At 35.2% G+C, this 13354-nt stretch overlaps 1 protein-coding gene across 4 annotated transcripts in view; it reads left to right on the top strand.

Annotated features, from left to right (window-relative positions):
• FER (FER tyrosine kinase) overlaps positions 1 to 13354 on the top strand; it is a 160616-nt gene that overhangs the window by 135453 nt on the left and 11809 nt on the right. For 3 of the 4 annotated variants that reach the window (XM_005490424.4, XM_014269440.3, XM_014269439.3), the window contains one exon: positions 10191 to 10345. In XM_005490424.4, the coding sequence (XP_005490481.1) occupies positions 10191 to 10345 (155 nt within the window). Of the gene's footprint in view, positions 1 to 2907; positions 3219 to 10190; positions 10346 to 13354 lie in introns of those variants that run through there. The other variant, XM_014269441.3, reaches the window with a different exon arrangement.

Raw genomic sequence — 13354 nt, 5'->3', positions numbered from 1 at the left:
GCCCCTTGCAGATGTCTGAACCTGGAGCTGGGCTCTGAAGTGCCACTGATGTGCTGCTCACACCAGCCTGGGTTAGGAGAAGGGGAAAACTGGTACTCCCTAAGGAAGCCTGCAGTTGAGGAAGCCAAAATTTGTGTGATAGGTTTGCTACACACAGTGTGGGGCCACATTTGACACGTGAAACTACCTCTAACCACAAATAAATACCTGAAGCTGCCTGATGGAAATCTGAGGAGACTCAGCAGCAGCTGTGTCTTTCTAACTTCATGGGAATCTACCTGTACTCGACTGGCAACACCTGTAACCCTTTTCTGTACAGAAATTAGTAGTTTGTGTCATTGCATTTGGAATTTTGTTGTTTCTCCAATTATGTGATTGGTTGAAAAAGTCACCGTTTCATATGATAAAATGAACAAATGCACTAGGCCAGGAAATTAATAATTCTTTGGGTCTCTGCCTCTTTGACCACTACCTTTTTGTTGTGTACTTACTTTAGTTGTGTACTTACTTATGCCTGATACTAACAATAGATTCCAGGGCATCTGACAATTCTAATGTTTACTGAAAGTCAGTAAAAAGTTGGGTTCATTTACTTAATCCATCCCTTTGAAACAGACACTGGTCTGTACACCTGTCAAACTTTTTTTGGTTTATTGAGCAACTTCATTAATAAAATAGAATTTCTTACTTTTCCTAGACAGATTTCTCACAGTCTAGTAGATAATGAGCTTTTATTTTTCTGATGCTCAATTTAATTCCTTTACTCTTATTTAATTGGAATCCATATCTTTTTAGGCTCTCTTTTTTCTATATGATTGCCTAGTAGTATTTTTTTTTACTGAATGTTTGTATTAAGGCTTTATTTTTTAAAATATAATAGTTCCTGTTTTACAGGCTATGTCTAACACTTATCCCAACAGATATGTTTCGTCCCTCTCTCCCCCTCTTTCTCCTTCTCTCCTTTCCTTCTTTTTATTTATTTGCCCTTATTTTGCTTGCAGCTGCTCTTAATTTGATATTATCTGGAAATGTAATTAAATTCCTGTTTGATTTTTCCCTCAGATCATGAACAAAGCTGCTAAATGAAAACAGGCAACTCTAATTTGTTGCCCTATATTATATCACCTTCTAAGATATTTCTTACCCATGATTTTTTAAGCCGGAAAATTTTAAATGTTTATCAGTTGACTAGCTGGACTTCAGTTATTTTATAACCTTTGCCCACAATAAATGCTAAAATGAATGTAACATTAAATGGCAAAGAGGATCCTGTCTTCCTAAAGTATAATGGCAGAATAGTTTTTTCTGCAGAAATATTTCAGAATAATCGCCAGGTGCAGTAAATCCATAGCTTTGCAATAGCTTTCTAATAGTTTTCTCTTCCTGTCTTACATTAAGCACAGGAAAGTGTTTTCTGCACCTCCAACAAACTTTGAATCCTGGTAGGACAAGGAACATTCAGATCTGTAGGGAGTCAACCCTATACAGGCGTGAACATGCTTCCACAGAGAGCAACCAGAGGCAGAGGAGCTATTTCTAAATACAGAACTCTGGATTTTCCGGGGCAGGGACATTCTTGTAACAAGCAAATGACTTTTGCTATCAGATAGCATAAGGTTTTAATAGAAGAAAAAGGATAGAGTTCAATACGTGATGAACTTGGAGCCCCTGTACTTACTAACATCTCTTCCTCTACTCAGCCCAGCTGTGAAATTCTACCATGGTGAATATGATTGTGACGTGTGAGTTCATCCAGTTCCCAAAAGCTGTGGAAGTCCTATCCTGGCTCCAGCTATCAATATGAGATGTAATCATGATCCTTAATCAGCATTGTCATCTCCTTTTTTTCTTCAACATCTCCCGCTTTGAGTATCCCACTATAATTCCATGAAAATTCCATCACTTATTTCTTTTTCTTGTGATGAAAAAAGTGCAGAATATTTTCTTTCACATAAAAGTTTTATTTTTGAGTGGGAAAACTATTGTGGATTTTAAGTAATAGAGACAAAAACCAGGAGAAGAGGTACAGTTTATTTACTGTCTTGTTAATTTACAGGAAGTTAATAGGTAATTTTATTCCTCTCAATTTCTATATATATAATTCTCTGCAATGTGTTAGTCACCTGAATTTCTTTTGTATTTCTCTAAGCTAACTGTGGATCTTACTTAGCTGTCTAAGACAATTAGTAAATTATTCCTCATCTTTATTTTCATTCATCCTTTTTTATTATAGTTACAAAACAGGCTATTTTTAATTTACTGAAATATTTGTTGGTAATCCTTGATTAAAGGTAGAGAAATATTGTAAAGTACAAATTAGAATTTTTTTCTCTGACTGGAAAATTATGAATTAGTGGGTTATTACTGTACATCTTTGTCAATGGTTTCCATTATTAAGAATGCTTAGCTGGCATAAGTAACCTGTGCCATTCATCTAAATTCTTTTCTCCCTAAATAAGGAATGTCCCCAGATGAATAATTGCCTTAAAATATGGCTGACTTTTCTTCCTTTGCTATTGGCTTTCTTTGTGAGTGTCTCCTAAAAATGCAGGACATTTTATTTTTGCTTTCTAGCTACTCTGGTTAGGACTGCAGCACAATCCTCTTGTCTAACAATGCTTGATTTTGCTAATTCTTTGTTCTGTCTTTTCCTCCTCATTTCTAATTAGACCTAATGTATTTGGTTTCTCTCTTATTCCTTGTGTATTATTTTCATGAATATGTAGTGGCTTGTACCTTAATTATGCTGGATGCTTCATTTCTTTGCAGCCTGATTATTACCTTTACCTTTTTTTACCTTCATTAACAAAGTGTTTCAGGATCTGATTCATATAAAATACTTTATCTACTGAAAAATCATGCTTGTCTGTTACTTTTAAAATCTTAAATGATGCCTCTTTGTTGTAGGAACAAAAATAAATTTAAGTGATGGAAATGCATGGAGAGATAACTTAAACTACAGCTACTGTTGCATACCACATTATTGATTCTGACTATTGAAAAAGCAATAGAGTTGCTACTCTACCTGTCTCAAATGAACTTTGATATTCACCTGTGGCGAGTACTTAAATGTACCCTGAGAAGACTTTGAAATATTTCCTGTTTCATTAGGACTTCAAAGGCCCTGCAAATACTGTATCATTGTGCTATTTTATTTCATTGTAGTGAAAAAAGGTGGAAAAAAGTGACCCATATTATAATCATGCTTTTTAATTTCTTGATTTCTTGCGCACTTGCAGTGTTTTTCAATTCCACGTGCTCTGCTTTGCATTATTAGTCATTTGAACTTAATATATTGTGATATTAACACTAGAAAATGGCTTTATTTAGTAGAATGAAAAGTTTATTTTCTAAAAACCTTAATCATCAGAAAAGTCAGTGATAGAAGCTACTCTGCTTTAGACATTTTCTTTTAATCCAACATGCAGCCTTTTCTATCACTGATACCTTATGAGCAAGGGAATGTGAGCCGTGACCGTATCTGGTCTGGCTCTTTGGATGATTACAGTTTTATAAACAAGTTAAACCAGTGTTTAATGCTTCTGTGCAGAGATATCAATTACATTTTTACATTATATTATATAATAATAGAATTATTGTAGAATTAGTAGAATAAGGAAGAGATTAATTCAAAACTAGATTCAGAATTAAGAACTAAATTGAGTGATCCTTCTGGTCTAAAAGGGCAAGGACACTCATTGTAACAAGACTTGTGTTATCACATATGTTGAATAAAGCCATGATACTATATTAAAAATGTTCCTGTTAGCAAAATGTTGTGCTCTACTGTTGTGTTTCATTTTAGTTGCTTCTGTGAATGATACAGTGTAAATTTTTGCTTGAAAATGGTATTTTTCTTCCTATGAATAATACAATATACTTATATAACTGGTTATGGAAATGGATGGCATTGTGATTGTAATTTAAGTCCACTGTAATTTTATCAAGCACAAAATGTAAACTTGTGTTCTGGTACATCTTGTATAATTAATTTTTGGAGACTTAGTTTCCCCTGTAATTCAGTTAATATCAAAGAGACTTTCCAAGACTGTTACAAGCCTTACACATTTCCTAAATGTCATTATGTCCTGTAATGCTTCTCTTGATATCCAATAGCTTAGGAATGGTTGCATGGAACCCAGCAGGGATGTTTATTCCCATGTCTGTTCTCTCATTAAGGATTTCTAGACTGTATATTTAATTCTCCAGTCACTCTAATATTGTAGGATCTCCATGAAGTTGCCTGTCTTCCTCTCTGATTACTGTCCAGACACTTTGTTTTTCACTAAAATGGGCACACAAAAGAAATTGGATTGCAAATCTTAGTTTCAAGATATAGCACAAAGTAAAAAAAAGGACATTTTGTTCAGCATATTACATATAATCAGCAGTGCACAGGAAAGAATTGGTTATAAAAATCTGCAGTGATATCAATGCTTAGACTATTAAAGACCAAAATGACTGTGATGTCATTTTCATCAAAATAACTGTTCAGAAGAATACAGGCAATAACTATTAAGTTCTAAAACAGTTGAGAAACAATGCAGATAAAGACCATTTAGATGGTACTGATAGGAATGTTTCTGTTCCAGGAGCAGGCATTGTCAAGACAACCTTCAAAATAGGAAAAAGCGGGGAGGAATAGATGATGCAACAATTTATTGCTTCATTTCCGTTTTTCATAGTCTACTGCTTTGATTCACCTCAGAAACTGCTCATTGTCTACTATTCCCTTCTTTATCTTTCTTAAAATTGCTGGTACAGAAAACTTGCCCTGCTAGGAAAATGGAGGGCACATTTTTGGTAGCAGTAGCCTACCAAAAAATCCTCAAAGATAAAAGTTTTCTAATGTGTCAGTAGATCTGTACAGTCCCTTGAGTCATATCTGGGTGGGAGACAGTAAATGAGTTGACAGTAGTGTTCAGCTACTGAATACAATTTTTTGGGGATTGTTTTGTTACTTTTCCTCCTTTTGAGTTCCTTTCGCAAAATTTTTAAGTCTTTTGCTTAAGTGCGAAGTGCTTTATAAAGAGTAATTGACGTCCACCAATGCTGTGAGGTGGTTGAAGTTGCTTATTTATAGTTGAGAGGAACTGAGCAATATCCGAAACTGTATGGCAAGCCGAGCACCTGACATTATTGAGAAATCACTACTGTATCCACTGTATCCAACTTGAAGTTTCTCTGGTTTGCCATCATCTGTGGAGATGAAGATGGACTTGCATTATGTATGAGGAGCTGAGAGCAGTTATTGGCATTGTAGTTAATATGGCTCCAGTATTTTCATAATAACTAAAATAATGTAAAGAAATAATTAAATTGAAGTTAAAAGGGGGAAGAAAACACTGAATTCATGGAAGGATGTTCTTCTAACCCTCTAATGTTTTCCCAGTCTGTTACTAGGCACGTGTTATTTGTTGTATCCTCCACATACAGCAAAATTAGTATATCAGGAAAGTTCTGAAATAGATTTAGGCACGACTGTATTTTGATTTAGACATTATTGGAAATTACGTCAGGTGTATGAAGGTGAGGTATCTTACAGTTCACAAAAAGCCAGCAATTTATCTTGTAGTTTCACTTCCCACCCCTTTTTTTGTGTTTAGGTAATAGACCATTTTCATTGAATTTAATGTGCAGAGGAGATAAACCGATCCTGTTCACTAATTAATTACTTGCTTTTATCACCTTAGAGTATTTTAACTGCATAATCCAGGGATGGAATATAAAATGACTAATTAGTTCAGTGAGGCAGTCTGTGCTGCTGATTTAGTAATGAGGAGTTGGCTCTCTAGTTTTGATTTGCTTTAACTCGTGGAATTCCATTGCAATGCTAGCTAGTACTTTCTCTGCAGATCCTGTGGGGTGTGGAGGGGAAGAGGGGAGGGAGTGTAAGAATGTCCTTAGAGAGAAGGCTTTAGTAGGTTTATGTCTTCACTGACAGATGTGAATCCAGGTGGTAACAGCTCCCAGCACAGAGCTCTACTTCCTCCTTGAACTGGCTGTTGGATTTTTAGCCAAAGTCCTATGACCTCTCTCTTAAAGTTTCAGCAGATTTGACCCATATTGCCATCCCTAGGAGATGTCCTGTTTGTACTTACAGGAACTGCAGGGCAATGCTTAAAAAGGAAATTTCCAAATTACTTGCTAGTTTTTACTTGCTAGTAGCTGGGAGGAAGAAACTTTGTTTCTAGCAGTACTAGGAGCTTATATAATCTTTATGTTAAATAGTGAGAGTCAGCTTCTCTTTTACTAAGGAGCTTACTCTGTCGCAGTTCAGTGTAATATGTGCCCAATTTGTAGAACTTTCACAATGTAAATAAAGAATATTTTCTTGCTTTCTGTGTTAAAGATAAATACTGATTTTATGAAATTACTGCTTTAAGTAGCAAATGCTTTATGAGAAAAAAAAATTCCTAAACAGAGAGACCAATTTTCATAGAATTATCTCTGTGTTTCTTCAGGATGTTGGCTTTAGAGAGCATTAGGGAGAAGGAAGAGAAAGCAAGCAGAATACACTGGTTTTTCAGAGGCAAGAAGACAAATAGACTGTAGTTGATTTTCATGGAGTTTTTTTTGTTTGGGGGGCTGGTGTGCTGGAGTTTTGTTGTCATTATTTTTTGGGGATTTGTTGTTCATGTGTTTGATTTGGTATGGTTTTTAATGTACATGTAGAAAGAGTCATGATTTACTATGAAAACTTAACACTGATGAAATCTTTAATGTTGACATCTCATAGTTAATTTTGGTCATCAGACCTCTGTATTTATATTTTCATGTTTCCCCCAACTCATGTTGTTTATCTTAAAAATGGAGTAGAACTCCACTGTGGATTTCTTATGGAAGGTTAAGAAGTAAAGGGTCTTTATAAACCCCTTAAAATTATTATACTAGAACTCCTATCTGTAGAAAATAGAAATTAATTATAATTATGGAAACTGAAAGAAAATTAATGTCGTAATTTATTATTTTAAAGTAATGGGAGTAATAGTTGCTGTTGCCATTTTTTTGCCAGATTCTGGCTATAAATTCTGTAATAAATCTTGTTGACTGAAAGCATCTTCTGTATTTTTCTCTTATGTCTAGACTGAAAAATAACATCCTTTTTAAGGAAGCTGTCAGACATAATGAAGAACAGTGAAGAATTTATTTGAAAAATACTGAAAAATCTTAACCAAACCCTCAGAATAATAGTAAAAAAAACCCGCCAAAAGCTGAGGTACCCACAGCTTTCAGTGTAACTGTTTAAAAAATGTTTTTAAGTGTGCAAATACATATAAAAATTATCCATAAAATTAAGCAACAAATCACTGAGGATATGAAGCAGATGTAAAATGACAGTGGAAATACTAAGAAGGTAATATAACTTTGTGACATTTATATGCTTGAGGAATGAAATTATCACATCTAAAGTATTTTCTAAGTAAGTAGTAGAGTGAGCATATCATACTCAGGATGTTAGAAGAAGGCAAATTTGCTTATGTCAGAAATAAATACATGAAGTGTGCACAAGACTTTATTAACAGAAATTATGTATTGAAAGTAATACAGAGTATTATAGCATTTAAATGGGAGAGTTTTAGCTAAAATTGGAAAAAGGCATTAATACTGTGAGACTCAAAACATGCAAACATTTGATTTCTTTTTTGAGGTGTTAATTTACATGTATCCTGAACAGAGTGTCACAATTTTTATGAACTTCTACGAATGCCAGTTGATTTTCATGGAAGTGTTTTAGTCAATTTTCAGTAGGGATGAAAAGCTTTTTCTCTAGTTGATTCTGAATGAAAAAGAAAACTCATATATATCTCTATGTACAAAGCTGACAAAAATTATGCAAACTGAGTGTAATCTTTGTTTATAAGCACCATACTGTGCATATTATTTACTATCCACTTTCCCAAATAATCAGACTTATGCATGAGGAATAAACCTAAGTCAGCTCAGTATATAGATTTTTCTTCACTTGACTCAATATTTTTAAATGCTAGGTCATACTTCAGGTAGGGGGATGACTGCACTTTCAATTAACTATAAATTTTCTTTGAGATACAACCTCATTACTTTCCACTCCTTATGTGCATCAGTTGCAAAATCTAGACTATAATGAGTAACATGATGAAAAACCTAATTACTGAAGTATAATTGGAACCTAAGTCATAAATTCTTGAAGTTCTTGGTGATACTTTTTACACACTTGAATATAAACAACAACAATTTGATTTTGTTTTGCAGCTCGCTTGCTTTAACCAATATAGCTGTATGTAATGATACTGCATGCTAATATCAAGCTATGTAAAACAGTGCACACTGAGCTGTTTTATGCATTTGTGTGCATCTTCAGCTGGTGCCTGTGAGTTCAGATTTGTTTGTAGTGATCTGTCTTCTTGAATCAAACTTATGACTTCGTTTCTGTCACTCAAGCTCTAGAGCTATTAATGTTTTAGTGGCAGAAAAGCTGTGTGGGTCAAATATGTTAAAATTCTTAAATCAAGTTATGATATTTAGGGTCGTACCTAGGTTCTGTCTACATATTGAATAACATAACCCAGTATCAATATGGATGAGCTGATCAAAGCCAGATGTATGAGCTTCAGCATCCTTAAATATGGCTCAAGACTTTTATTTTGGGTTAAGCGTAGTTCAGTCCTTTGTCATTACCGTGGGTAATGCTGGAAGCTGTTTGCCACTGGTTCAAACCTTTCTGCATTAGCTGTAGAAACAAATTCCTTGGAAAGAAAATTCTGTCACTAGAAAAACAAATTTCGTGCCTATCATGAGCAGAATTCTAAGTTAGTTTCTTCCAAGAGCAATGTAGTTTGCATGCACCAAATTCATCCTTCAAAAACCAATGAATGTGTATTAAGTGCTCAAGGGATTCACTTCAGAACTATATTACAGGTCCAATTCAAAATATCAGTTAATACAGTTTTTCCAGAATATTCATGTAAGCCATTTGTGAGCATATTAGCTATTTAGGTAAGCAAAACCACAGTAAGATTAGTTTAAAAAAATATTTTGTCCATGATGTTCATAATGGTATGGAATTAATCCTCTTGCTTGGCATGTCTCTCCCTTTTTATTACATTACCATGGGAATAAGAATATATATTTTATTATGTTGTATTCTAATAAACTGTGAAACACTGAAATGTAACATACATATAGTATGTTGATAATATATTATTAACATATAGAGAAGTCACAGTAGGTCTTTTATCAGGTATTACTGCATGTCTTCTGATCTAAAAAAAAAAAAATTGAGGTGAAGGGAAGGAGTTGACTTTCTGAGCTTCTCATCCATCACTGAGCCAAAATTTCTTTTCTATGCTGAGTAGCTTTAACTTTTGATAAAAACTCTAACGGGCAGAGGGAAGATGGAGCGGTTTCTCAGGTTTCTCACTGAAACACTTCTTGAACACATTTCAGGATGCTTCTTCAAATTCTGTTTCATTTTACATAGGATCCAGTTCATTAATCTGGGATTTATTTTTGTGGAGGAGTAAATGGAGGGCAGTTGTGGTGGGTTGACTTTGCATGACTGCCAGGCACCCACACAGATGCTTTCTCACTCCCCATCCTCTACAGGATAGGGAAGTAAAATAAGACAGAAACACTTGGAGGTCAAGATAAAGGCAAGGAAATCATCTACCAATTACCAGCATAGCAAAACAGAATGAACTTAGGTAACATGAATTTAATGTATTGCGAATTAGAGTAGAGTTACATGGTGAGAAATAAAAGTCAAAAACTGAAATACTTTTTCCCTTTCCCTTTTTCTGAGGCACTCTTTCATTGTGAAATGCTTCACTTCCTCCCCTGAGGGGTGAATGGGAAATGGAGGTTCTGAACTCGCCATAACAGCTCCTGTCCTTCAGCCTCACATTCCTTCCCTGCTGCACTGTGCCTCTTCTCTGTGGACTGCAGGAAAGTCTCTGCTCAGGCACTTTGAGCATCTCCAGCATCCCCTCTCCTCGCTTTTTCATAGGGTTATTTCTGAGGTTTTTTTCTCCCTTCCCTTACTTCTGTTTCCTCACGACTGCTGTGAAGTGTTTTTTACTCTTTTGTAAATAAGCCTCTGAGAGGTACGACTGTCTTGGCTGAGGGGCTCAGCCAGTTTAAATGACTTCCAATTACTTTCAGATCTGCAAAAATGTGTTGGTTTGGGTTTTCTTTTTTTTCTAATTTAGAGACCTGGCTGCAAGGAACTGCTTGGTAGGTGAAAGCAACATCTTGAAAATAAGTGATTTTGGGATGTCCCGGCAAGAGGATGATGGCGTGTACTCATCATCAGGCCTAAAGCAGATTCCAATCAAGTGGACTGCTCCAGAAGCTCTGAACTATGGTAAGAGTATAACTGGATTTTCTGGAAAAAAGAATAAAAAATCCGAAGTGCAGTAAAGAGCACCAGAGTCCCAATATTCGACTGTATGTACATACAATTCTTTTCCCTCATTCAAATTAATGATGTTTAAAATAATTTTAGTATTTCAGTCTGATTTATGTAAAAAATGCAGTTGTGCTGCTGAAAAACAATAGGGCAGCAACATCAAAATTGCTATTATGCAGGAATAGCAGAGTGCTTTGGCTCTGTTGCTGACTCATTCTTGTAGACAGCCTCGTCAGTCATCTAAATTATGATCGTTAGCAAAATGAATGGCAAGTTCTGCATATTTATAGCCCCTCACTGAAAACAGTAGAAAATGTTAATGTGCTGTAACACTGTGTTAGATAATTCATTGCATTGAATTGAAAGATACAGTCATTGTTTTATTTTCAGGGGGTTTTAACTGCAGTTTTACTTTACCTGCATTTACTTTACCTGCATACCTGTATCACTAGGTTTTTATATTGGGGATAAAAATTCATTATCTATCATGGAGGGAGGTGGTCCACAATACTTGGTTCCAGAATAGAAGCTGAAGCTGCTGCTCTTACCTTTTTTTGCTTATATGAAACTATAAAAATAAGTTCTTCTAGGTAAAGGGGACTGTGGAGAAGCAGCACATTTAACAAATGATGGCATGTTTTGAATGTACTTCTCTAAAGCAGTTCTTTAGTTGAGTACATAGAATAAAATATTTTTGAATTCTTCATCTGAAGTGTCTATAAATATTTCTACCATCTCTTAAATTTAGCCTTTTTTTCAGAAATCATAAGTTTGTGAATTATGATTGATAGCAGAATGCTTCCTCTCGTTAGCACTTTTGCAGCAATTAATGACATAACACAGTAATGCAGATCTTCCCTTTAAAAGGCTGACAGTAAATTCAGTTTAGTAATTGATCCTGTATTACCAGTTACTCTAAGAAGTGTTAGTGTTGCCAACATTCACTGGTGAATGCTTTGTTCTTTTGGGTGTTTGATCCACTATAAAAGGTGGTTTGAGTTTTTATTTTTGTTATTTTGGAAATACATATGGTGTTTTTGATGTATTATGAAAATGTATCTTTATAACCATGTGTGGTCCAGTTGACTGCATTTAGCATTTGTGACCACACCTTCACTTTGTACTGCTGAGTCTGTTTTTTCTGCACAGTGCAGGAGAAGAGGGGATTGTTGATTAACATCAACTTACTTTGTGTTTCCTAAAGCACATACACATTCCAGCAGCTATAGGTCATTGTCTGTAATGTTTGGTAAATAAGCTCCCCCAAACATGTTGATATGTTCAGCCGTCAGTATTCAACTTTCAAAATGTCATGGAAGATTTCTGTGTGTTTTTGAAGGATAGATTTTTCCACTCCCTTGAAAGATGCTAGTAAAACTTACTGGATTATGTTTATAGTTTTCCATTCTAATAATAAGGTTGTAATAATTGCATTGAATTGTGAGGTATGATTGGTGGTTTTTAAGATATCAAAATGAAATAAAATTAAATCTGCGGTATTTCAAAACTAGTTGGTAACCACTGGCCAGGTCAGTCCTGAATATCAAGATTCAAGGGTTGGAGGAAAATGAGAAATAGGATCATTTGGCCATTACATGAATGCCAGTGTGATTAAGAAGCTACAAAAAAGTTATTTTTTTTGTCTTTGCTGAAGTCACTGTATATGACAAATTAAGAGTGGTCACTAAATATGTTAATTAAAAAAAAACCCACAAGTTGTGAAGGCTAGAAACCAGGCTAGGGCAAATGTTGTGGTTCTGACACAAATTGTGTCAGAAGTTAGAAGCAAAATTCAGATGCCACTGGAGTTTTTGAGAAATGGAAGCTTTGGTTCTGTGGGTGCTGTTCAGAGCCATTCTACATTGCCTTCCCATTATTGGGAAGGCAAACCCCATTACTCCAAACAGCTCCCCTGTCCTCCTTGGTCCCCCCACCTCATACACTGAGCCTGATGTCACATGCTCTGGAATCTTGCTTTGGTATGTTTGGGATCGCTTGTCCTGGCTGTGTTCCTCCCAAGGACCCCCAGCTTCCTCCCCAGCATGGCAGTGGGAAAAGCAGGGAAGGCCTTATAACAAAACCATCACTGAGTTATCAACCCTGAGTTCAGCACAAATCTAAAACAGAGCCTTTTACCTGGCACTGTGAATAGAATTAATCCTACCCCACCAAAATTGGCACATATTTAGGATGATTATGGGGTATTTTTGCTTCCTGATCTTTGAAAACTAAAATCCATTTAATATGTATGTTTTCTCCCTAAAATATTTTGAGTTATTTGTGATGTTAGTAGTAATGTGGGGAGGACTTGGGGTTTTTTCCTAAACAGATCTTTTTTTCCCCTCAGATAATAGCATAAAATATAATTACTGTACAGAACTTGTACTTTTTGTAAAAAAAGCCTAAAAACCAGCTAATCACCTATCTTGTATTAGCTGAATGCTTCCAGTGAAAAGTGTTAAATTACTGGATGCCCAGCTGTGGGAAGTTGATACACAGAGAAGAAAACTATTCTTACTCCAAAGACCATAGTGAATATCCATAATTGCCAACCATGAGGCACACAAGCTAACATAGGACAGCTTGAAGTGATATTTAGTCTAAGAGTAAACTGAGATTTCTGACATCAGAAGGTGTCACTGTCATCAACTGTCACTGTAATTTACATGTATTTTCATTTTTTCCTAGTCAGAAGTGGCTTAGTTTGGCTTGTTTGATGATTAGAGATAAACAAGCAATACATTCACAAGTGTTGTTTTTAAGAATAAAGATATGTAAATACAAAGTAATAGTACACAACAAAGAAGAACAGTCATGAAAAATGTTGAAAATGATGTTGAAAATGGATTTTTAAGGTAACATTTTCACTGATTCTGCTGCAAAAGGCTGGGAGTCTTAATTTTCTAATGAGAATCCATCAGGGACAATAGAAATATCTGCTCCAAAATGTCTCCCTGTATAGAA

The sequence above is a fragment of the Zonotrichia albicollis genome, chromosome Z (assembly GCF_047830755.1).
Source record: "Zonotrichia albicollis isolate bZonAlb1 chromosome Z, bZonAlb1.hap1, whole genome shotgun sequence".
Taxonomy (NCBI): Eukaryota; Metazoa; Chordata; class Aves; order Passeriformes; family Passerellidae; genus Zonotrichia; species Zonotrichia albicollis.
This window is presented reverse-complemented; position numbering and strand designations above follow the sequence as displayed.